At 36.3% G+C, this 27,580-nt stretch overlaps 1 protein-coding gene across 2 annotated transcripts; it reads right to left on the minus strand.

Moving 5' to 3' along the window:
- spock3 (SPARC (osteonectin), cwcv and kazal like domains proteoglycan 3) lies at nucleotides 1-27,525 on the minus strand. Of its 2 annotated transcripts, XM_056732145.1 has the most exons (11): nucleotides 27,387-27,525; nucleotides 27,165-27,281; nucleotides 19,229-19,268; nucleotides 15,003-15,111; nucleotides 11,869-11,974; nucleotides 11,173-11,272; nucleotides 6,677-6,790; nucleotides 6,313-6,534; nucleotides 5,847-5,909; nucleotides 2,333-2,470; nucleotides 1-2,144 (listed from the first exon to the last, which is right to left on the minus strand). In XM_056732145.1, the coding sequence occupies exons 2-11, from the start codon at nucleotides 27,279-27,281 to the stop codon at nucleotides 1,999-2,001; spliced, it is 1,155 nt and encodes a 384-aa protein (XP_056588123.1). In that variant the 5' UTR covers nucleotides 27,387-27,525; the 3' UTR covers nucleotides 1-1,998. The 2 variants fall into 2 exon arrangements, with proteins under 2 accessions (XP_056588123.1, XP_056588121.1); XM_056732143.1 differs by lacking the exon at nucleotides 27,387-27,525 and having other exon boundaries at nucleotides 27,165-27,287.
- Nucleotides 27,526-27,580: the final 55 nt, after the last annotated feature.

Here is a 27,580-nt window from a genome sequence, read left to right on the forward strand (position 1 = left end):
TTCAGTTTTGGTCTGTGTAACTTTATTTCAGCAAATTAAATGTATACATAAAAAACAAACGTTGTGTTATCTGCATGAAAACAGCTGGACAGATGACAACACTGATAAAGGTTTCTCAGACCTCTGGAACTGATTATCATCATTAACTCATTAGACCGAATAACAAGCTTCCTAAAATAACACCACAATGTCCATATAAGGAAATTTGTATCTTCATATGCACATCATGAAAAAAAGAAAAAAAGCAAAAGCACTGAGAGGAACGAGGAGAATAGGTGACAGCAGCGTCTACTGTACTATTTCTTTGTCTACAGTAACATAAACTACTCATGTTGACCTTCTCCTATATAGACCAAAACAACAGAGAGAACATGAGGTTAAAACCTCTTATTTTTAAGCTCTGAATGGCAGTTCTACATTCTAACTTTTTCAGACCGTCCTCCATCTTGTGTTCCTCCATGTTACGTCAAAAGCAGCTCATGCCCACGACTGGCAAACGGATCACAAGGTTAGTGTGGTGTGCGTGTGTTGGGGGATTGTTTGTTGTGTATGTTCATTTAAATGTACCCTTATATGTTAACAAACACTACGTTTTTGACTCCCGTTTCTTTCAGTGTATCATGCGTTTTGGTCTGTCAATGTAAATGTGTGGCGAGTTGTGTATTATGTCAATTCAATGCTTTGTCTGTCACAATAGTTTCTTTGAGTTGTCATTTTGTGATCTTTTCTTTGCAGATTTTGATACAATATATGTAATTAAATGGTAGTTTATTAGAATACTTAACCATGTTAACACAGTGTTGAACTTTAAAGGTAACATTGTTTATAAATGCATCTAAAGACATTAGAATTCTGATCTATTAGCTGTTTTTAATGTGAAAATTTGTGTATATGAACAGCCCTCAGAGACTTTTTTATATCTTAATTTTAGAAAGGAGCTCATCCCTTTTTCGACTATCATAATTGATCGAAGTCACATCTAATTCTTTTTTTTGTATCTTCCAGTCGATCTTCCAAATGTATTTAAGATGGATATTAAAATCAGCTCAAGGTTGTCCTCTACACAACAAATACTGTAAAAGTTTACACAATTCATCTGCATTTATAAGTTTTCATTATCCTGACCAAACAGACAGGTTTTAAAGTAACTGTCTTTAAATGAACCATTTTGACAAATGTTCAAACAGGAGACCAACTGGATTATATCATGAATCCCTCATGCAATGATTGTTTGAATTTAAATGTCCACTGAAATGCCTTTGAACGTGCAGCATTATTTGCTGTGTTGAGCGTGAGATATATCGAGTGGCCCCGCCCCCTTTGAAAATACCCAACAGCGATTCGTCTACGGCACAGTGCCCGATGTGAGGCAGTTCTAGTGAAGGGGGCGGATTCGGATTCTAAAGCGGATTTGATTGGACAAGAACTAGAGAGAGAGGCTGAAGTGTAGTGTGATGTCACGAAATTTCTAGATATCTTTGAGTGCACGTGCCATACTGTCAGTTTCGAATGCTTATATCTTCTGAATGTGAATTTTGTCAGCGTTTGGGAGCATGTTAGTTTATCTACATCCAACTTATTTTTAATAAAAGGAAAAAAAACATTCATTTTTATTTCAGTGGGGCTTTAAAAACCGGCAGAATTTACACATAGCAACTTTGATTATGTGTGTTTGTTTATGCATGTATTTCGAATGTGTCATGTGTTTGTGTGCATGTTCAAAAGTGCAAACCCTTATTAATCCCACGCATTACTGAATTCCAAGGTCTGTCAATACACTTATTCACTTTGGATCAACATAAAAACTTGAAAAATTTGAATCGAATATCGGTATTAATTTTGTACAAATGTTATAGAGCACTGGGGTAGATGAACCCTTTAGTAATGTTAGTATTCTGCAAAGGTCACCTGGAAACGTGCTTTTTTTAGACCAAACGAAAGTCTGTTTTTATTTGGTTCCTTAGTTTTAATTTTTTTTAAAGAAAAAAGAAAAACGGATTACGACAGGTACCCGTCCTCATCATCGACCTGTTCGTATTCATCATCATCGTCATCTCCCATCTCCTCTTCATCATTTAAAACATCACCATCCTCATCGTCTGATGGCAGAGGGTCACCGCTGCCAAAATCTCCGGAAGATTCCACTGTTGAAGAGAAAGAAAGTAGCTCTTTCTGATTCAGCTTTTAAAAAAGTCTAAATGTATACGTATTTAAAAAAGTTTGAATGTATATATTCCTATATATATACAATACTTCTGTAGCAGGTTTTAAATAGCTCACATATCATAATATGTTTTCTCAAATCTTAAAAAAACTGTATGACAAGTCTCACCACAGTCAGCCGGCCCATGGGTATGAGACCCCGCAACCTCATTTCCGTAACGGTCGACACACCAGCACTGCCCACTGCTCCCATGACACTGGTGGGGTTTATAGAATCCATCCTCCTCACAGGAGGGGATATACGGCCCTACACACGAAAATCAGGCCCAATGTCAGGAAACATTACATCACACGTTCAAGATTCAGATCAGGTTCACATATTCAATCGAGAGCGAGAGAGTGTCTCCGAGAGAGATGATATATTCAATGTCAGAGAACATAACAGTCACCTCTGAGACGTCTCTCACACACATTCGATTCGTTTCAACTTCACAGCTGCTTGCCACAGAGTCACCACACTCAAACATTTTTTTATCTTTCTTTTTTTCGACTCTTTATAAATCAGCGCTGGAAGCCATAGAGCCGTCACTGCTCATTGCACTCAGGGGAGAAACAGCGGTTAAAAATATCCTTCTTTTCATGTCCAATTTCCCCTCATCTCATTCCCCTGCTCAAATTAAACATGCAACTTCCAGAAAAAAAGATAAAAAATCGGCGCCGGTTTCTAGCTTTTAACAGAATTAATGTTGCTTTTCCTGTTATTGTTTTAAGACCCTGATGTTACTGTAAATGCTTTCAGGCTGTGAAGCCATTGTGATGCGCTTAAGGTGTTTAAATTTCAGTTTTGAAAAATGGTGAAAAAAAATCATGTTGTTTTGTGCAATCCAAGTAATATCAATCAAACTGCAGAGGTTTTTTATAATAAGTAATAATTAATTATTAAGTTATAATATATTATTAGTTATTATAAATTATTAGTTATTAAGTAATAATAACATAAAACATACAGCTGATTTACACAATAAAAATATGATAACATGATAAAAATAAGATATTTGATATTATTATTATTTTAAAGGAGTTTGCAAATAAACTTCATTTTTAATGCTTTATGTAGCTATGAATTTTATAAAATGTTATAGTGACCATACATCATTTTTTCTCTGTCTTTAGAATACAACTACAAAATACAGGGTTTTTTGTAGGCCTATTCAGTATTTAAAGCTTCTATAGGCTAAAGTGGCAAGTATTTAAAGTGACATTCCCTCATCTCTTAAACGTGAAGTGTAATGGATCCCTAAATTCTAATTATATCTAATGACGTTAGGATAATCTCCTAAAAAGAGTTCAAGATGTTCTTATTGCCAAGAGATGTCACTTTAATACTAAATATGCTAATACTATTAAGACTTTTCGCTGTAAAAGGCATTTTTTTTATGAAAACATTTTTTGTACTTCTGTGTACTTTTCCTCTATTTTCTGTTTCTGTTCATAAAGAGACCAACATAGATATGGAGGGTCAAGGTTAAACAACATGCTAAAACAACAATGCTAATGGTGGCCTTAGACTTTCGCACAATGGTGTTTGAACCGACACATTATTGTAAACACATATTCAGGAACAATGTGCATTAAAAAAGCACTTTTGGGTTACACTGGCATAATCACAGTCTCTGTAGGGTTGCATAAATCGTAAAAGGCGATTTACTAAGATTTTTTTGCGCAGTTCTTCCGTGGAGTATGACTAAATGCTGCTGTATCTGAAAGCAAGAGGACGCTCTTGCACCGAAACTTCAAATAAGCTCCAAAGTAGAAGTACAACACCACACGCAAAGTGAGTCCCAAATCGCGCACTTATGCACTATTCTACACCTTTTCTGTAGTATAAATAGTCTGAGTGGGGTGATCAATTCGAAAATTCTTAATAAAGGATTGCAATTCAAAAACTCGGATGATGCACTTTTCAACCAATAATATGAAGTGTGGAGCTGTGGACACTTCATACACTCAATGGTCGTAGTTTCGCTTACGTAGCAGATGGGAGGCGTGGCTATCGGACGCTGCTCACGTAAAACTCTCCTGCAGAGTGATAAGGCTTCAATCTGATGATTACTAAAGTATTTCTGGGCAAAACAGATAAAAGCTACATTAAATGTGCAATCCACAGATTGATTTTTATTCACACCCATTGTGGCGTGCAATTGACGTCATTTGGGAAACCGATATACTTCCGGTTAGTATAAAATGGTTCAGTAATCCATTTGGGACGATACTACTCTACTGAAATTCATACACTAGATGGTTGACTGCATAGTGCATAGTTTAAGTGCATAGTGTATAGTATGGCATTTGGGACTAATATTTCCAGGAAATGCTTATGGAGATCTTTCTATCATTATTTCAAGCCTTCTCAGGTATTTCCATAATAAAAAAGTATTTTGTTTAATGGGTGTTGCTTTTTCAAATGCATGTTCCCACTGATGCACGTTCCTACAGATCACAGAGTCGTGCTTCCCCGACAAGCTACTCATAAACACATAATCAAAACCGTTGCGCTCTCCTTATCGCACTAGACCGGTCAATTCACAGGATATTTGGTAAAAATTGTGATTAATTGTGCAGCCCTAGCGCTGTGTGTTTCATTACACACAGTGTGTTACAGCTTTCCTGTAGCTCAGTGGTAAGAACATTGCGTTAACATTGCAAGGTCGTGGGTTCGATCCCAGGGGATTGTAAATGCCTATGTAAAATGTATAGGATAAAGCAATGTAAGTCGCTTTGGATAAAAGCGTCTGCCAAATGCCTAAATGTAAATGTATAAAAGTGACATCGCACAACTACTGGGCTGGCATACAGAAAAAAGTGTTTCACTTGTTTTCGTGGATAAGTGAGAACAGAGATTTTTTGACATCATTGTTGTGCGTCTTTGAAACTACTGTACTAATGAGATCACAGAATTGACGGTTTCATCAGACGCACACGCCTAGCCCAAAGTTACAGTCCGGTCTGTTTGGTAATCAGTTTGGCTTGTGGCTAGTAACACAACAAATTATTTTGTATTTAGTTAATATTCAAATTAAAATATATTCGTATTTTGTTGTAAACGAATTTTAATAAATTCAATTAAAACTACTCAACAGTTCTAGATTCTTTGCAGAGGTCTACCGGAAGTGAAGGCCACATAATGTTTGTTTATGTTGTTGCCGCTGAAACCGGCTATAAGGCTCTCGTGATTTATTGTCAGTATTATGTGCATATTAATCAATGTTTAGACTTAATTTGCCCTGAAGATCAATAAGTCTGTCTGGCTGACTGTCTGCCTATATAGCAGCCGTGCAAATGTTTGTACTAGCAATGATATGATTCTCATGGGGTTCTTTACTTAATGAAATGCATTTTTAAATTTAGAATTTTGCTGATTATTGGTTCTGTGAATTAGAAAATAATTCACATTTGATTCTAAATTTAATGACAACAATGTTTATTCAAAACCAACAGTGGTGCAGAAAGACATTATTCATTGAGATGACCGTTGAAGAACTAATTAAATGACCATAATCTCAAAACAGATGAATATCTGACCAAATAGAATGATCAAAACAGAACATCGGTACATTAAAAAAAGAAAAAGAGTGTGTGTGACCATTAGTTTTACGATAAGTAATTTACAAAAATGCTCTCACCCAGCAATTTCTTGCCAGCAAGTTGTTTGTGAATACTGGTGATCTCTGATTGACAGGGAGCCTCTGAAACACATCGATTACAAGTCAATCGTCAGTTTATATCTGCGCATCACATTCATTGTCAAAAATCAAAGCCCCTATGGCCAGTTTATCCTTGCTGTAGTCACAACTTTTTGCCTCTCTATCACCCCCTCTGTTTGTAACATAATATTGCAGATTACTTTACGTATATTTACATGTCTTTGCATCATATGACATCAAACTAACGCCAAGTGCGCTTGTTTTCTTGAGGACAAACATATACATGAGACTGGGATATATCTTTGACACGTAGCTTTCACTTAACCGAATACGTTCTGTCCCAGGACATTGTAAACTGGTATGCGAAATGCTTGGCTGTGTATAACAGTGCTTCTTTATCTTGAAATGATTTAAAGCATGTGGAAAAGCGTACGTGTGCGTTTACCCTGATATCTCTGGAAGCAGGCACACCACTCCTGGCTGGATAACAGCCTGTTTCTGTCTGAGTCACATGACCTGAGGAAGGCTTTAGTGCACACATCGCTCTTCTCTGAGCTCAGGCTGGACAGCTCCGGTTGGTCAAGCTGAAGGTCAAAGTTTGTGTCCAGTCTGGAGAACATCCAGCCCAGAGAGTCCTTACAGAGGGGCACCTTACTTGTGTCTATCTCTGTGCATACACGAGAGGGAAGATTGAAGAATGATATTTTATTTTTGTGTGCTATAGGTTATTAATCATCAGTTAAAGGTAATAGAAGCTGCAATGTGTTTATTGTTTACACTTGTATGTACAGTATTGTGTGCGTGCTTACTCTTTTCTGGTTTCTGGAACTTGAGTTTCTTGCTGGGATTGCCAGTCTCATGGAGAACGGTGATCCAGTCTCTTAATCTGCTGACCACCTCAGTCATCTCAGCATTACCGCACACTACACATACAGTAACACAACCATCAGAACATGGGTTTTTAAAGTGAAAATGACATGGCATTTCAGCATTTTTACTGTCACGTGATAAAAAAATCTAAAAATATATTTAAAAATGCAGTAATTTGTTAAACATTTCTTAGTCTTACATCGAAATGTGGTTATAAAAACGGTTAGATTTATAAATAAATCAGACAATAAATAGACAATAAATTACAACCTATGAAGTAGTAATGGGCGATATGCGATATGAACGATACAAAATTGTTATTTAGTTATTTTCTTACTGTGTATATGGCATGGCACTACTGTAAAGAAACTTTAATACTTTAATACTAAAAAAATTCTTTAGTTGACATATATGTTCCTTATACTGAAAGTATTTTATTTATTTATTTATTTTTTGCTTTCATTTAGCACTTTTTAATGTTTTCATTTGAAGTATATGTTCCCTACACTTTGAAGAATTTTCTTTATTTAAAATAGCCATGCCTAATACTGGAAGTATATCCCTAATTCACAGTCTCCGTTCCTTTATTATCAAGACACCAGTTTTAATTTCATTAGGAGAACAAAATGTTTAAAACCAAATGCGTTACCTTGGCTTCAGGTTTGAAATATGTTTTTATTTAAAGTATCTGTGCATTTACACAAAATAATTGTATTTGCCTAATTAATATTGGAAGTATTTTCAGTACAGTGTATGTTCCTTAACTAAAAAGACAACAGTTTTTCTTTTCTCTGCAACTTGGGTGGCATTTAAGAACCAAGGACTTAAACTAAGTATAGTGCCTTTTAGAAGGAAATACTTTTATATTCATCTGCAACATTTTGTTGTATAATTACAGTTTTGCTTTTGCACAATAAATGTTCTCAAAATGACATACGTTTCTTTATTTCTTAAAAAAAAATACATTTAGCAGTTTGGCTTTCCTAAGGGTCTGTGTAACCTGTTCTGAAATGGTTCTATTATAATGCATATATCGCAATATATATCGTTATCGCAAGAGGCTGCAATGTATTTCGCAATATGGATTTTAGGCCATATCGCCCATCCCTACTATGAAGTCCATGACGTGCAAATACTGTATTTTGTTTAAATATTTAGGTCATTCGGCAGAAGTACGTGTTTTTCTTTGTCTTTCCTGCGTTATAAGTTGCCCATGCATGTATTAGACACGTGAAATTGCAAAAATTGAAGTGTCGGAACAAAAGCTGTATTTTATCTAGAAGCGTATGCTCACCCAGACCTGCCTGAAACGCCTCGTGTAACCACATCCCCAATACTTGACGTAAGGTCGTGGAGTGATTTGACTAAAACCGCACACATCTACACGCAAATAATGTGGGCGGTCTTGTAAATCTCATTGTACCGTCCCCGGCCCAGCGTGATGTTCTGAATATTTGAAGAGGAGTGACTTTTCCTTGCAGTATTCGACCAATCGCTACGCACTAGTGACCTGGCCAATAGCACACCACGCTTTTCAGAGCGATGAGCTTTGTAAAATATCAGCGTGTTTCAGAGAGGCGAAGCTAAGAGAAGATACAACTTGTGTTTACACATTGTTTTATATTTAAAGCAAACAATAATATTCATTTTAGACAAGTCAAATGACCCCTTTAAGTTTTGTTCTCTATCAGTGCAACACCATGTTAAAATTGTTATACTGTACAAAAATTCATAACTAAATATCACTGTATGAAAAAAAGTTTCTAAACAAAATGAGTAGACATTTCGCGAGTAGACTGAAGTTGGACTCAGGCTATTGTTTATGTCTAAACAATTTGTTGAAGAGTCTGGTAATGCAGGGGTTCTCAACCATTTTGACTCCAAGGCCACCCACTGCATTCAACAATATTCAAATATTCCCCATCCCGCTTACAAAAAATATAAATATTTCAGAGCTTAATATTAACTAGAAAGATTTTTATAAAAAAGTCCATTTAAAAATGGAAATTATAATAATAATAAATCATAGCTTGGTTTTTAGTTGTTTTAAAATGTATTTCAATGCTCGTGTCATCACATTTTAAATGATTAGTCATCCAGTTGAGAACCACTGTAGTAGTGCAACTTTTTACGCAAATTTAGTTACAGTTCTTTTCTTCCACTGGATCCTCAAAATAAAACTACCTGGACACAGTTCTAACTTGCTAGCTAATGTAATTCACTTGTTATTTTGCTTGGTATCAGAAATAATCTACTCTACACCGACCTTGTTGATATTGATTCTCTGCCGAAGTCTACCCAAAGTTTGGGCCACAGTATTGTTTATGTTGTCACTGTTGAAACCTTCTATAACTCAGTAAATAGAGGATAATTCTTCTGATTGTGAAAAAGGAATATATTGTAAGATCTTGCCTGCCAAGACCAAACAGGCTTGCAGGTTCATTACTTGGCAAGATCTAGAAACTGCAGAACAACTACATGCTGTGTAAACCCCACCAGCTCTCTCAACTTAAGCTCTTAAGGAAGGAACTTAAGCCCAGTTAACTCTCAGGGTGAGGGGAGCAATCCCTGCTCTTATTGTTCTGTAGCCAGGAACATCCTTGCCTGGTGACAGAGTGTGCATGGTGTTTCTGCAGCCCATTTGGAAGAGCACGATGCTAACATCACCAAAGTCAAAAGTTTGATTCCCGCAGACTGAGAAACGCAAAACCAATTGCACTGTAAGTCGCTTTGGATGAAACATCTAGCAAATCCGTAAATGTGCTATTAAACCGAACATAATGGATACCATCAGCATAACTGTGCCTGCTGGTGAGATTTATATTTATCCAATGTATAAATAATTTCCAATTTACTTTGTTAAATGCATTTTCTGCACCACATGACACAATAATTTATTTCAATTTGTTTTGTTTTGATATGTTCATTAGATTTAATAGTCTGCGTATATCGTTTGGGGATGGTTTGGGGCATTTGATAAATCTAGTTTTGCTGTAATGAACTAATGGGCGTAACTGATTGAATTTTTGAAGCTAATGCTTCAGACATCTGTGGCAGTTGCTGGGTGCAGTACTGGAAGGAAAGATTGAGTTTTTGTCTGGTTTCGAAAGCAGTCATGAAGTATCACAGTATGTCCAATGTTCTAAATTGTTTGAGCGTTGATCCTTTTCTTTATTCTACATGTTTTCTGATTATTTTTACATAATGCCTTTCCTATTTCCTACCCATTCTAAAATTGGATTATCACATAATGTGTTTATGCGCTACCAACTCACAAACCTTTATATAAATCCACTGTGACTTCAGTTAAATGATCTTAGCTTTAGTTTGTTTTGCTTTGAGCCATGAGCTGTCATTTAAAACCTTTCGATGATAGAGGCGACTGAACAGCCTGAGGCACTGCAGATGAAGACAGGACTTACGTTCATTGTGATAATGATGAAAACACATTGCTTAGCTGTCTTTCACACACACAATGACACAAACAATCTGGAACAGCAAACAGTTAATAAGTTCCAAAGGGATTCGCTGGGTTTGAGAAGTCGCACAGAGTAAAACTTGTTTGGTGATGTCTCTCAAAATGTAGTGCAATCTCTTGGCAGACGCTGAAAGCAAGCCTCCCTAGTGAGCACACTTCTCTCTTCACAGCTAGAAAGATAAATTACCGCTTAAAGATATAGAATCATTTGCTTGTTTATGTACTATCTACTTATGAGGAATAAAAATTGAAAACATATATATTATTACTTTTATTACTAGATGCATACCGTCACTATCCTTTTGAAACCGGGGATGTCCAAATTCGCTGTTTTTTTTTAAATTTAAAACATACTGTACTTTTTAAATGATGAAGAACTCAGTTGACAAGCATTTTTTAATACTGGTTATTGGTTAGATATCTGCGAAACCCAGTGACAAACATTAAGGGTGACTAATAATAATGATTTATGACAAAAAAATATATATATATGGCGATTCAAGGTTTCAGAAGGACAGTAGCGATATTCTGTTTACATAATATATATAATATACACAATATTTATATTGTGTTCTGTATGGAAACTGACTGTATGTCAAAATATGCAGATCACAGCCTACAGTATTGCAAAATGCATTGCGCTTAGCCTTACCTTACATCTTAAACGAAGAATGAATTAGATATTGACTCATTAATTCAAAGGACTACTAGTAAAAAAAAAACTGATTTCCCAAAATAAGATCCAGACGCCATGAATATACAAAGCAATGAGGTCACAATATCGAGCATGTACCATTTCAAACTGCATACTGCTTCATTTGCCATTTAAAATATGCAACATACAGTATGTAGGCAACTGCAAGGTAAGTTGTCAAAGTATTAATTTCCAGTCAAAGTGTGTGCAAGACCTAATGAGCCCAATAGAAATGAATTGTATTAGTGGTGTTTGTACAGTACCTCTCTTCTCCACTGGAATCCCTGAAGGACAAGGACACTGTCCTGGACACTTGACAGAAATCTGCTTTCCAGAGATGCAGGCCTGATATTCTAGTTTACACTACAACATACACGCACACACATAAACAAAGCTGAGATTAGATAAACAAGTTGTTGATCGGGATTAATCTCTCGGTTAAATATATCTGTCACACAACTTTATGAAAAGCAATTTCAACAATATAGAAATGCAGATGTTGACAGTCAACAGGCTGTGTGTGTTTGTGTGTACAGTTGCTTTAAATGCCAACAGGTTTGTGTGAGTTACAGTTAAAAGTGTCTCAATATCAACATTTTTATAGCAACATTTTATGCATTTGGCACATCATTTATTCACCCTCATGTAATTTAGAACCTGTACAGTATATGACTCTCCTGTGGAACACAAAAGAAGATATTTTGAGAAACGTCTCATGGTATTTTGTCCATACAATGGAAGTCAAAGGGGACCAATGTTGTTTGTTTACCACTGTTCTTCAAAATATCTTCTTTTCTGTTCTGCAGAAAAAAGTAATTCAGGTTAGGGTGAGTAAATGATCTAGGGTGAACTTTCCCTTTATCTATAAACAGTATTAAGAGAACATGCATTCTCTGGGATTGAACCTTGACCTTGTTGTTGCTAGCAGTTGAAGAAGACCATATATATGTGCACGTTACCTTAGTGGAGTAAACGTGCCCATCCGTTCCACAAACAGGTGAGGGATGCACAACTGGACATCGCTTGCATTTTAGTAGTGACACGTTCAAATTCATGCCCTTAAAACTGCACACAAAAAGATCATGTAAAACACAACTCTGCTGACGGACTGCAAAAATATTTTTTTTGTTTCTTCCTTTTCATCAACAAAAATGTGTTGCTTAGCCTATGTTTTTCTCTCTCTTTGTTGAGTTCCCTCCCAGTCCTCTGACATCCTTCTTTGTATGTCTTTCAGTTGTTCATACAGAACATTTGTGTTACAGTATGTTAACACCCCCAGTTCCCTTCCTGATTCGTTTTTATAACAATCAGTGTTGACAACTGTAGCTTTGCAAAATCCAGGTCAGTGTATGGCTTATTTGCACCTCAGCCGGAAAAACACGAGCACACACTCTCACAAGAACCAATTCCCAGACTTTGGCAGGCAAGGTTTCCAGTAAGTTCCAGCATATGTTGCTGGGGATGAACAAAAAGCAACCTTTGTTACAGGCAGCTCAGAAGCTTTAGTCATTTTAGTTAACATCAAGCATTTACATGCAAATCTAAAAACATCTAAACATGCTACTCCATAAAAGTTGCTTATTTATATTCTCCGTAACATAGTGATTAAATGTTAAAATGAATGCATTGATTTTCATCCATGTATTTCGCTGGTTTGCAGTGGATCAAACAAACCAGTTAAAAAGCTGGATCTTTCCTGATACTAACGAAATGTTAATATGGTCTGGACAATTTTAGCACCAAAGGTTTAGAATTGGTAGCACAGCCTTTGGACAGTTAAACCTCAGCCACAAGGATCGTGTCCAGTCAAAGTAGACCCCTATATAAAAATATCTAAATAAATAGTCTGGATGTCTTATACTTAGGTTTGTAATAAGTGTTTGTCAAAAACGCTGTGACAGAAATTAGTCATCTCTAAATTTGCACAATTTTCTCATTTCCTAAATAACACTAAATCCAAAAATATTAATCACTGTAGTAAATGTAAGCAATTAGCTCTTCATTTAATTGATTTAAGTATTAAACATTTGGCTAAAGAGAAGATGAAATGCATGATTAAGAACAAAATGTCAAGCAATAAATACAGTCAGTAACCTTTTAATATAAAATAAACAAAAGTCATTTTTTGTGCAAGCTCATAAAAAATTTGCTAGCTCAAAGTTATGATTTATGAGTTAAGTGGTCGGATAAATGCCTGTTTTTTCATCATTTGCCTTCAACTTGCGTAAAGACATGTGCAAAGTAACATGCAATTTTATGTTTTTTACAAAGATGGCGGTAGAGAGGCAAACCAGATGGCACCTTTAAAGATTTGTGTATCCTTGTGCTTTTCTTGCTTTTCAATAATAGCTCAAATTAAAAAACAGTTTTGTTCGCTTGTCAAAGACAGAGGGAGTCTGATTCAGAGATTTGTCAGATTTGTCATAGCTGATTGGTCCGCTAAACTTGTGATAGGCTTGAGAGAACATGACCTGGCCTAGAGCAGATAGTGTAGCGTATAGACCCCTTTTGCGCTGACGTCATGCTTACGTCACAGACTAAGCTAGAGCCAAAACAAAGGGAAAACTGGAAGCGGCCAATACAAACCAGCACAGATTTGCCTACATAAGGAGTTTAAAATATCATCTTGTTGTTTTGTTTGGTGCCGTAATAGATTAAATACAGTCTTCAAATTTGATATTTTAACACATACCTGATGCCATTGCCAAACAAAAACACTGAAGACCGCTGTAGTTAAACACAATAAAACAAGCAGACTGAACAGAAACGATCATCAAAAATGCTCGCGTTTCACTTCATAACACTTAAATGTATGCACATAAAAAAACTACTGTCTTTTGTAGTTATGGATTAGGATTTGGGTGTCTTAAATAAATCTCACGTATGCCCAAATAAGAAACTGGGGATAGGTTATTTTTCACCCAGCGTTTACTTTTGAAAGCATTGGGTATGCTAGCTAACTTTGTTAGTTATACATCTAACAGTAAACTATCGGCCAGAAACTAAACATAAAGGAAACTGTTTGTCATCTCTTTTTCTTTAGTTGTCACACTCGGATTAGTATAAAAAGGGAGAGGGAACAGTGAGAAGGCTCATGTTATGTGCATTTGCAAATGTTTGCCACTGTTAGTACACGGAGGAATCTTTAGAGGATTAAACTCTCATTTGTACTATACATGCTTGGTTTTATCTGCCTGGTAGGTGAAGATGTCAGGCCACTGAAAGTGATACTTCACCCAAATATACAACATCCATTGACATCCGTAGTAGGAAAAAATACTTTATAATTTTTTTGTTGTGTTCAGAAGACATTTTGAAGGATGTAGGACAGCAAACAGTTCTTTGGCACTTTGACTACCATTGTTTTTTTCATACTATGGCAGTTAATGTGTGTTGAGATCTGTTTGGTTATAAGCATTATTCCATATATCTTTCCCTGTGTTCATCAGAACAAAGATATTTATACACATTTTGAACAACTCAAAGGTGAGTAAACGATGACAGAATTTTCATTCTTGAGTGAAGTATCCCTTTAACTGGAGGCAATCCTGTCAGTTCGTCCATGGATCCAATGAGTGAGAACATACGACTGGCCAGGTTCTTTGCGTTTTTTTTCAAAAACAATCGCGGTCCTAGACAGTGAATGACCTAACTTGCCATAATTGTATCCAATTTTTTTCTAGTCATTGTCAAAAAACAAGAAAACAAAATGTGCTACCTAGCATAAGTAAAACGATCAGGGGTCAATCTCCACCAAAACACGTCACAATGTTAAAAAATGTCTATATACTAAACCCAATAAAATCCTACTGTATGAATACTAACCATTGTCCTCACTGATCCCTAACAGTGCTGAAATTTGTTTTTGACAATCTCTTTGTGAAATATTTATGAGAACAGTCCTCCTAAAGGAACATGTTCATTTTTTGAAAGAAGCACAGCTTTCTAGCTCTCCAAACTGTGCAGGTGAACTCATTTTCACAATGCTGTTTAAAGACTGATTTAACCCAGTGTCGACGTATTTTTATTTAAAGTTTTGTTAGTGAGCAAAAATCCAGTAAATATGAGTCAGATTGGCCAGAGGAAGTTATACCTCATCCTACTTTGACTGACACAGGTGGGTGATTGGTAATCTTCAGCCACACACACTTTATGGCGGCCACATTTTATCTTGAGGCATGGATCTTTTGCAGGGTCCAGAGCTGAAACACAAATAAAAATGTACATGTGTATGTGTTCAAACAAAGAAAATAACTTTTTCTATGTAAATTTGTGATGCTCACATTATAATCTAATAAGAAAATTTGATTTCAAGCATTCATTTTATTATGAGTACAGTCTTTATAGTGACTTTGGCTAGTTTTTAAAGGCAGGTTCACATTTTCATTCCTCACAACCATTTTATGTTATTGTATAGCCAGTAACAATCCAGTGTGTAGTTGGTGAATCGATTTCAGTTGTCATTATTTACAACTCAATCACTTCGCCTTTCGTGTAACCTGAAGAAATGAAAGATGTTGTCCCACAAAACTGTGCTGTGTGAGACATGCGTTACTACTGCTTACATTTAGGCTAAAAGAAACACGGCGAGTGATGTTTAAGTGTCCAGTCTTTGAAATTTAGCGGCATCTAGTGGTGAGGTTAGAGAACTGCAACCAATGGCTCAGTCCACCGCTCAACTAGAGCTGCACGATTCTGGATAATGAGGATTCCGTTCTTTGTTTCAAATAGAGATTGCGATTCTTTTACGATTCTGAATGATGAATAAAAGTAATACATCATTTAATAGCGTTTCTGACAAAAAAACAGTTTATTTAGGTATGTAATATGTAGGACTTTGCTTCAAAATTATGACATATTTCATGGTTAACCTACAATAACTATGGTGAGAAATGTTTAACCACAAATTCCATAAGTAAACTAAAGTGTTTTTTTATTTTTTTACTTTAAATGCAAAAGTTTAACTTCCTAAAAAGTATAAATGCATTGAAGTACTTTTATATGAAATATTTCTCAGTAAAACAAATTCATAAGGTGACACTTATTTAATATAATTTTATACATTTGCCTGATATCTACAGACCGCTTGAAGGGGTCTTTACAGAAAGACACTACTGATAAACGTAACAAGGCAGTATTCTCACCTGTAAACAATTTAAAATAACCTGAAAACATGAAATGATGGGCAACTTGATGAAGAGCTCTAATAGCGCAGCTTCTCTATTAGCGTTAATAGAGTTATATGCGCTCTGATGACGTGTTTTACCATAATGACGGATATAAGTGCTCACTCGGATTTGTCCGCGCTACAAACTACAATCGTTAGTTTTGTTTCAAACATGTCCAGTTAAGATGTGAAGCATAATCAGAACAATGTATCATAATAGACAGTTTTGTTGTCAGGCTGTATTTACTTTATATGTTGGTCTGTTATTTTGTGTGAGAATAATTTAGGAGAGTAGGAACTTGTAAACAAGTCTCTTGCGTGTGAGTTGGCAACTCTCTGCTTTAATCCCAGTACTTCTGTGATCATTTGACACAGAAATAATGATAGTGTGTGTTTTGAAAAGACTGTGACGTCGTTACATACCTCATAATAATATTTTATTTTCTGCGGCAGCAACAGCCAATATTGAAGCGTTATGATTTTAGTCCGAGGTGTAAGTTAATAGACACACGAGAATCGTTGATTTTCATTAATGAGATCGTCTGGTGTTCGAATCGAGATCGGGATCTTTTAACGATTAATCGCGGATCTCTACGCTCAACCCTCCCTTTCGAAGCACTACGGCGCTGACACAGGATTAAGAAAGTAGGGTATTTATGAAACACCCTCTGTAGAGCAGTTTGTCCATTTAGGGCTACTGTAGAAACAACATGTCAAATTCCATTCAAAGGGACTATGTAGATAGATCATAAAAAATAACGCTTCATTTGGAAAGGTCTTCATACACATCTGAAAACACACATGCATATTATATTGCATTTCTGTCAAAAGATCCTCCAAAAAATGACACACTGGATCTTTAAGGTTGGGGTTTAAGTATTGCGTTTCCTACTACTTGTACGTTTTTGTAGGATTCACATCCAACTCGTAGTTATAAATTCCATAAACTCTCCTCTGTCCTCCCCTGTCACTTCTGCACGACCCTATCTGTTAAAGGTACATAATACTCAAACAAGTTCTTTGTGTCACAATGTACCCCAGGTTTATTGTTTAACAAACACGAAGGTAAAATATATATACAGCTGCAAATACAGTACATTGAACTGTGTGTGCGAGTGTAGCATGTGGTGTGTGTAAGTGAGTAATTCTTCTATTTCTGTTGAATGACCTGAAACATACTGTAATGAGGCAGAAGCTAATGCTCTGTGACGAAAAGAAATAGAGAAAATACAACCGTTCTAATGCCATTAACTGCATTTATAGTCTTATGAGGCTAACCCACATACACATAGCAGACACAATATCACATACATACTTATCCATTACCTTACCCTTGACAAAGCACATACACACCCAAGCACACTTCGAACGCTCTCTGACCTCACATGGTAAGAGCCTTAGTCAAATCCTGCACCGGCTTTACAGCTTATCCAATCCAAATCTCCTCAGCACCCTCTGATGCCATTGTTCCCTCGTGTGTGCGCCGTTGATTTGTGCATCATCATGTTTGCAGTGTGATCAGAGTTTTTTCTTTTAATTGCTCCACTTGCTCTTTTCGACTCCTTCAATGCACTATCAATAGTAATTTGCATGAACATCAAACCCGTGATGAATACTCAAGGCATTTCTAATGACTTTCGAATATGCATGATCTTGTAACATTTACTGCACACTGAGAGCTTGACGTGAAAGAGACTCTTAAAAACAGTTTTCTCATTTTCTCGGATGGATGTTGCGTGATGATACGGGTATTAAACCACAGCATGTGATTGTGAATTAGAAGCTTAGTTCTCATATACGTCTGATTAACATCCACTTGACGATGATAACCAGCGAGACAACACGGCTCCAATGACCAGACAGCCACATTATTTCATTTCAAATGGTTAAATTAGAATAACATCAACTTACATTTTCATTATTATTCTATAATCTATTTATTCAAATAAATTCATTTTCTCATTTAATCCCATGTCAGTAAAGCTTCTACTGTTGAGATGAATCCTGGCTGATTAAACTTTTACTGCCCATCAGCATAAATGTGTTCACTTTCCCACGTGAACACCACATAAACAAGCAACATTTGAAAATTTCTAGAACACTTTATTCCTTTTTAAGTCATAAAGGTAGTCAATATCAGCAAACAATTGCGTGTTTTAGTCTCGAGTTTCTCCTTGCCATGTTGGGCATTAATGTTCACTGGTTGGGTTTATTTAGGTTTTTTATGATATCAGCGACTAAACAATACTTAGGAAAGAAGGAGTGAACTCTGAATCACACGAACGAGTCATCAGTCGTTCTTATTTCAGTTCCATGCCAAATTTGCGTCACTCTGTGTAATGCCCACCTACGTTTAATTTGCGACGCTGTACGTGGTAGACCAGTCACAGCAGACCAAACCACCTGACCAATCAGATCAGAGTAAGCTGAAGTAATCGTTCACCGAACAATGAAAATGATGTCATCATTTACTCGCCCTCTTGTCATTTCAAACATGTATGGCTTTCTTTCTTCCACAGAACACAAAAGAAGGTATTTTGAAGAATGTTGTCAACCTGACATCAATTCACTTGCATTGGTTGTGTGTCCATGCAAGAGAAGTGAAAAGGTGTTTGGTTACCAACTTTCTTCAAAATATTTTCTTCTGCGGAAGAAAGAAAGTCATATAGCTTTGAAATGACAAGAGGGTGAGTAAATGATGACAGAATGTTTATTTGTGGGTGAACCATCCCTTTAAATAAACAGCTTTATATTGAAAAATAAATAAATTGAACAATATTTAAAGTGTACGTAAATTTAAATACACCCAAACAACAACAACCATTTTACATAATAATTTAACAGTAAAACCTAAATAATACTAAATAACAGTAGCAGACGGTAGGCTGCATGCTTCTCAGATGGTTTTGTTTCCAGAGCAGTGCTTTTAAGTCAGAATGTGACTTTTCCAACTTGCGTCAAAATGTTTTTTTCAGATTATTTTGACACTACATGAACGCAGCATAATTTAACTAGCGATCGGGTGCGGTGCCAGCTTCTTACGTCTGTTTAGAGCACCAGAGGGCAAATATTTCAATCAACAGCTCTGGTAAGTGGCACAGAAACATACGTATTCATTCACACATACCCAGCACATTTGCTGAAAATCTTACCTTGATCAAATGGCTTTGCTGGGCTCCAAGTCCCTGGTTCCTAACATAGAAGAAAGACGATGAAAAATGGTTAAACTAATAAAATCTTGACTTTATCAGCCTGCATTTGATCTTTCTTGAATATTAGTACATAATGTAACAGGTCTTGGGTCCGCAAACTCTGTAAGTAATGCTGTACATAAGTACAAATCTTTCCATTGTTTAACTTAACTTTAAAAATATGCTATATACTATTATGATACATTATTATATACTAAACTCTGCTATTCTTATGCTGTTTGTTGCTCCATTAGCCTCAACACTATTCCTTCTTGTAAATGTATCTTTGTATACTGTGCTTCTTGTTAGCGCTTAAAGCTACATTTAAAATGCTCCCACATTTGTAAATCGTTTTTGATAAAAGCATTTGCTATTTTAATAATTGTAAAAAAGCATGATACTCAAGGCATGTAGCAACTGTATACCTAATGCACACAACATTTTATCAAACAAGTGGCACAGACACATGGTGTAAACATGAACGAATTTCCCTGCAAACAAATGTAGTCAGTAAGACTCTCTAAAGGAATAAAAAGGCAAAGGGGTTAATAATACAAACCTCCACCTCCTGATTGTAGAGAAAGCATTAAAGAGAAAACAAATAAACAACAAACATTAGACAAAACTGTAAACACAAACATGTAAACGCACAACGGACCACAACAAAACCACACAGAAATATACACAATAAATAGGAAAAGGGTAAAACTTTACATACGTTTCTTTTTTTAATTGTAAAGTGTTACCCAGAAAAAAAAAATGTATGGCTTGGCATTTTGCCTGTTTCTACTGAACTGGTTTGTTTGCAGTCATATTCTGTAAATGGTCTGCGCTTGTCTTCATGCTTAATTTACTAAGATGGTTATAATGTCAGCTTCTATCAAAGTTCCAGCAAAGATTGTTAACACCATATGGCGACACACTCACACGCACATAGGTAAGAATATGACATGGCAACTGTCAGGCCCTCTTGCAAATTAAAATTCCCTGCGCTCCTCCGTGTGTGTGTGTGGCGTGCATGCAAATGCATCTTGTGACAAACAGCACCACATGAAATCTATTACGGTTTTTCCATTGGTCATTCATATTCTTTCCCGCTCACAAAAAGATCTTTATCTTCCTCGGTCATGCTGTGCGTAAACATTGTCATTGTTCTGTTTCCTCCTATTTTGTGCCTCAATTTCAGCATCTAAACATACTCGAGATTTACTTAGATGTATTGTGACCTGTGCAGTTTGCATACAGCAGAAATGTGAGACAAACACCGTTAATATCTGCAGTTTGAGTACAGCAAACATCAACAGAGCCACTGTTGACACGTTTTGCTCTTTCTTCGCCCTGTTTAATCTTTGTTTTCATCAGAAATCTACACAAGGTTTGCGGTACAAAGCAAGTCTTATCAGAGGGAAATGTGACAATTGGGCAGGGAGTACCAGGAAAAAGTACTGTAACTCTTTGACAGATCCTAGATAGATAAATCACAAATATATCAAAATATGATAAAACCATATACAGCATCATATGCTATATCCAGAAAACACATCTTTTAGTGATTTTACACAACCTTTTGGGTAAAAGTATTTTTATGTAAGAGCTTTCCATGAGTATATGAATGGGACTATACAGTATGTGTATGAGCATGTGTGTGTAGGCTGTGTGCTCCATTAAGCCATCCAATCTTTCGGTTGAGAGTATTCTGTCTTTCTCTATTGTCTGCTGGCTCACATCTTTAAAATCGAGAAAAGAAACCGCCTCCAAACCATTGAAAACATCAGCTATAAAATCAAAATGGCTCTATTAAGTCTAGACTCATGCTATAAACATCAGACTTGCTCAAGACATTGTGCGAGCAATCATCAGAAGATAGTACTGAACCATCACAAAAGAGCTTGCAACATAACACACTACTCTCTGAAATATCCATTAAGTGCACTATTTAGCTTTTAATGCTATTTACCATGTTGAGCATTGAGATTTTACTCTTGGCTATATTTATCATAATTGCTTGTACAGTATATTTAACTTACATGGTGTATGTGTTATGTAAGTAATGTCCAACCTATAGGTCATTGCTTTTTATTCAAATATATTAATAAAGATGGATTAAAAATGTATTCTTTTTATATTATTCTTTTTTATAGTTTTTAAACATGAATAACATATAATATTGTAGTCAATGTCTGCATTAGTTCCAGTGAGCATTTTTGGTGCAGTGAAAAAAGCCCTTATTCCCTGATATTCTGTTGTTTGCCTTTCTGCCATATAATTTGGACCGAAGTAGAGGGTTTTGTCCATTATGTACCAAAAATCCTATATTTTGATGGTTTAATCGAACCTGAGGGGCCATTAAAAGAAAATATTGTACAAATATATCCTCTTAACATCACTTTTGGCCACTACTGTACAATCTTGGACTCTATATATAGCCCAACCAATTGTTTCAGTTTTGGACCACTGGAAGACATCGAAGTATTGGGAACCTGAGATGCCGTTTGTCTTTCTCATTACCTGTCATTATAATTTTTGATTGTAAATAGGAAATGAGACATTTAATAGCATTTAATATAATGTTTTGTTTACATTCATATTTTTATTTTTAATCGTGAACTAACAGCGCAAGCATATAGGCTGCATTTATTTATTTATCAAGCATCTGCCAAAGAGATAAATGTAAAATCAGATTTTGAGAATTGAATATTGTAAAAAGGTGGGTAAAGGACTACGTTTAAAGTTCACGCATTATGTATACTTAACATGCATTTCGATTGCTGGCAATGGTCCCACGCAGTGTTGGGAGTAACGCATGAAAAAAGTAACAATATTACAGTAATATAATATTTTTTGCTGTAAAACAGTAATATAACGCATTGCTTGAATGAATTACCAATACGTTCTATCACCAGATTTTTTTTTTAATACTATGGTTTTAATACTATTTCCTGTAACTGGAATCCGATAGTTAAGATGGCTGGAATGGATTCTACAAATGAATAGAAAGACGAGTAAAGAGGTTCTGCTTTTTACCATGTCATTAGGCTATAGGTTGCATTATAATGGGCTCTACCTCTATCATAATTCACCAGATGATCGTTTGTGTACCTCATTTTCTGTGTTTGTCTGGAATTGCCTCTATGATTAATAGTCGTATTGTAAATGTTTCTTACAGGTCTGTCCAACAATTAAGGTTGTGTTAACATAATATATTTATGTGTACTGTGCATATTAATTTTGAATTAATGAAAAAATACACATACATGGATTTATTTAAAAAAACTATAACATAATGAATAAACATTTATATATAATTTAAATGATTGGTAAATTTAAATAAATACATTTATATATAATTTAAATAATTGACAAATATAAATAAATACATGCAAAAAAATTCTAAAAATGTATACATGTATGTATACAGTATTAATATCCACAGAACACAGACATACAAACTTTTATTCTGAATGCAATTTATCATTTGACAGTCCTAGTTTCTGATTGTAAATTGAATGATTTTAGCAAAAGTGTACAATACTGTTCATCAGTTTCATTTATATAGCCTATACTTATCCACATCACATCCCATGTGTCAGGAACTTGCATACATTACAAAAAAAGGTAAGCTTGTCTTTGAACTAAATCATGATTATTTCCATTGTAATTACATTAAGGGCATTTTAGAGCATACATAGGGGTTTCCTTGGGTATTACTGAAAGGCTTTTAAGCATTTGTTGTATGAACAACTAATAAAGAAGCAGCAAGCAACATTAATCTGTACTAATAATAAAGAAATGACAGCGGACATTGTTTACAAAATTCTAGTTCTTATCATCTCCATACACAATTAGCATATTGAGAAGCTAGACTGTGTGTGCTGAGGATGGCCAGCATGGCAGCAAGGCGGCTGTTCTCTCATGCGGAAAGTGCCGGAAGCATCCTACCCTTCTGACATCATTCATTCTTTATGACTCTCTCTCTCTATCTCTCCGTGTCTGTTCTTCACACACGCATAGGCATTTACAAGTACCGCAAACAGACACATGCAATTATACAAAGAGAGCACAATCTACATACCATCAAAACACAATCTGCCTATGGCACTAATGCTGTGTCCTAACCAGGCGTGATGCAATAAAGTGATTAAAGCTATGTCGACCGTGTAAAGAAATCGCATTTGGAACAAAGTGACCTGAAGTCATTCATTTTTAATGAGAGTTGGCGATTTACCGGCGTCATGAGCGACGGCGACCATTTGCAGTGCAGACAAAGTGGATCAGAGGTCAACCTTTTGCAAATGAGCAGTGATGCGACCAATAGGAGTGCAGACTTTGATTTGCTGCTTTATATTGTTAAATACAACAGTGTTTAATGTCAGTGTCAACATTATCTATTCCATGTTATCCATGCTATCTTAAGTCTGTCAACCCTTATATGAAACCTAAATATGCATAAACATTTATCCAGAGATCTGAAAGTGCAACCTATGAGCCATAATATTTTCCCCTGGGTATGATCAGCTGCTGTGTCAATAAATGTATGTTAGATTACGTGTTTTAACAGCTTTAAGTCTGCATGTGTTTGGGTGTCTTTGTAGATCATCCCAAGGGCTATTTTCATAAACAGCAAAGTTTTTCTCTCTCTCTCTCTCCATTAGCTCAAGGCCTGGAGCAGCCTGCCAACCTCTATTCCATTAAGAGGACAAAGAAAAGAGGGAGAATGGGAGAACAAAGCCATAGAAAAAGAGACAAGGACATAAAGATGAAGTAGAGAAAGAGGGTGAGGTACATCTAAATTATAGGGTATGAATTACATCTTTTATTAATCTATAATAATCTATATTCTTTAACACTGTCTCACCTTATACACTACGTATATGTCCAAAGAGACATTTTTCAATAATCATGATGAGTAATGGGCATATACCCAAAATACCAAATGCAGTTCTCTGACACATTTTACTGGAAATGCATTTTTTTTCTCAGTGGTATTTTACACTTTCCAGTAATATTGGTAATATGTTTGTGAGTAAGAGCTAATAGCGAATACCCATGGGACATTTTTAGTGCATCATTCAAAGTGTCCTACACACACACATCAATAAATGTATATGCACAATTTAGAAAAATAACATATGAGCCAGTGCTGATTCAAAGATTTCAGCCTAAACAATGCTTCACTTGACTGAGTCTGGTTGTGTTAAGGGACTTTTATAACCTAACCTGAATATGAGATACCTCCGAGAAAAATGTATTTAAAATCTTGGTCGACTGACATTTTTCTTCATAAACCAATTAAAATTGCATCTGTTTGACAGCAGATGTTTATCCAACGGTGAATTATTTGGTGGACAGAATCTTTAACAGTGGTGTTTCCTTGCAATGCTGTCGCCGTGGTGACCTCACTTTCAAATCTGACAGGCAGTCTTTCGCCTCATACCAAAGCAAACACACGATGGGTGAGCGGCCCTGTCACTCTTGTTGTGTATATTGCACCAACTAGAACCAATAAAAATAATATGTACTTTCACCATGAACCCATCAAGTATGACATGCATGATTTTATTGTCCAAAGACCAAACGGAGAGTCAAAGCAGCACCCATCAACTGATGATACGATTTCTAAAGTTACACAAATAAAAAGGTTGTTTCATCAACAAGAATGGATCTATAAGAAGATAATGATGCTTGTAAGGGAAATATTAATAACTAGTTACATTTGTTCTAACTTAGAAATAGCCACAGCCAATGTCGATTCTTTGTCACTGATTGAAGATGAAATGTTTGTATTTAGAAAGGAGAATGATGTATAGCACAGTTTTGACGAGTGTGTCTTTTGTTAAGTCCAAATAAGGAGTCTTCGGTATATCCTGCTACATAGCCCCTCTGTATACCAGGAGCCCTATAAAAAGAGACACTGGACATGGTACAAGGTCGAACCTCATCGTGAAGACTTCTCGTTGTTATGTTTGTATGATTACTTTTTAAGATTTGGTAGTAAAGCGAAGCCATTTCTCTATGGTGATGCGATAAACTTCTTTAAACAAGTATCCGTGTTAAGTAATTACAAATATACTTATTATCTGAATCTGAATAAAACCACCGATCTAGTCAAAGTGACCGAACCTCCTGAGCTATGCAGGACACCGCCCCGGGGGCAACTGGACGCCTGACCTCAAACTCAATCCATAGGTGAGATCGTGATCATAGTGTGCATTTGGGGGTATTTCACATATACATGTATGTGCATAGGATGTATTCAACATGATTTACGGGTCGTGAAGTTGTTGTTAGGATGTTTTGGGAGTCCAGGTGGTCTATAAACACCTTTTATGACACAATCAACTGACTGAGTCTTCTCAAGTTATAGACTAATGTTGAAATTATCCACACTTTCTTCATGTCTCCTTTGGTGGCATTAGGTCGAACTTGATAAGAGCATTAAAATGTCACAACAGAGCAGCTGACTGAGAAGTCAGAAATGTGTTTGTTTGCGTGTGTGTGTGCGTGTGTAAGAGAGATGGAAAATGTTTGACAAGCGGGGCGATGACCAACGGCCATTTTCAGCCTGTCAATCTTACAAAGCCGCACACATGCACACTTCCCCGAACAAAAGCTTGACAGCATCAGCCTACATGTACCATATACACGCTGTCTTAGAGCTTAGATATGACTGAGGGTCAGTGATTTTAGGGCTCAGGGTGTTTTGGTAATTGCTTTGCTGTAAGGGCCAGTTGATTAAAAAAAATCCCATCGAGACACGTTTGCCGAACAACTAATCTGGATAAATCACTTTCTACTGATGGCCTACAGTGTAACATCAAGAGTATTACTAATCTCCATTGTGCCTTTGAGACCACAATCGGAAGTGTACATTGTATGTGTGTGGCCTGGTTGCTCTTGATATTAAGATAAATGTTTACTGAAATTGGTTTGTTGTTGATCATATAAGATTAAGACAATAAGGCATATTTAAACTGAATTATTTGACTTGAGTGTGTTTGTGTGAAATGAGAACTAGAAACTGTTCATTTGAGGTAGTGAAACAGCTCATGGCCACTGTCTGTGTGAAAGACCACCTATGTAGCTGTCTTAGCTACATGCCTTCCATAAACAACTTGACCACAAATAGACACACAGGAAGAAATGGACATAATCTGGTCCAGATGATATCATTCATTGCCAATTTACATCAGCATCTTTATAAAGGACGTTGTTATGTAATCTGAGCACTTTGTAGTTGAGGTGACTGTAGCAACTTATTACAACTACCAGGTAATACATTCACCTGCACTGTGGTTACTTAAACAAAACAAACAGTTTAGTCATTGAATAGTGCTAGACCCATGGTTAACTATGGCCAAATACTGTATATAACCAAGTGGATTTACCTATGTATACACACGCGCCTGTACAAGATGTTTTTTGCTTCGTTTCTAAAATACACAAATTTCTGCTGTATGAATTTACAATGCCAAACGTCCTGACTGATGTACGCCTACTATCTCAAAACTTCATGTTAATGGTTTATCAGTTCGCGAACTAACGGCGCACAAATGACGCACCGAGTATAATTGACTTGTGACCGTCTTCCCTAATACTCTGATTTAATACGAAACGGTCACTTAATACGGATCAATACAGTGTGTCAGGCATTACACAGGCGATTAATCTCTGTCTCTTTCCATTAAATGATATTTCGTAACGTTTGCCACGCGCAGACACATTTGATCATTCAAACAACCCATACAGAACGAAATGATTGGCTGTGTTTCAAAACCTAGTGCGATACCTGCCTGGACAGCATCGATTCGAACCCGCGTATGAAGCACAAGATGCTATCTAGCTAGGCAGTCTAGATCATATGAAAACCAGACATTATTATAAAGAACAGGCCACTTACATCTCTGAATTTGTCCCATCTCCCGGTCAACCATTTGTCGTCCAAAAAATTGCCGTTCTCGTTGCGGCCAAAAGCTCCGGCGATGAGCAGCGCGCACACAGCGATCAGCACAAGCATCTGCATCGAAAGATAGAAATCAGCACACTCACACACACTGTTTAGTGTTAAACGCACCGACAGAAACAAACAGAATAGCTGTGACAATAATCCGTTATTCGTCACCTTCAAGAGGAGAATATACGTGCTGTCATTGACAGAAGATCTCCGTGCTGAGACTCAACTGATCTTCACCAACCTCTCTCTCTCTCTCTCTCTCTCGCCAAAGCGTATGCTCGTGCGAAGGCGGACGTGGGCACGCGTTGTTATCATTTCCTGCGCGCTGTTTTATGTTGAATGTTCCACCCTGATCTTCCTAC

Source organism: Triplophysa dalaica, chromosome 2, assembly GCF_015846415.1.
Source record: "Triplophysa dalaica isolate WHDGS20190420 chromosome 2, ASM1584641v1, whole genome shotgun sequence".
Lineage (NCBI taxonomy): Eukaryota > Metazoa > Chordata > Actinopteri > Cypriniformes > Nemacheilidae > Triplophysa > Triplophysa dalaica.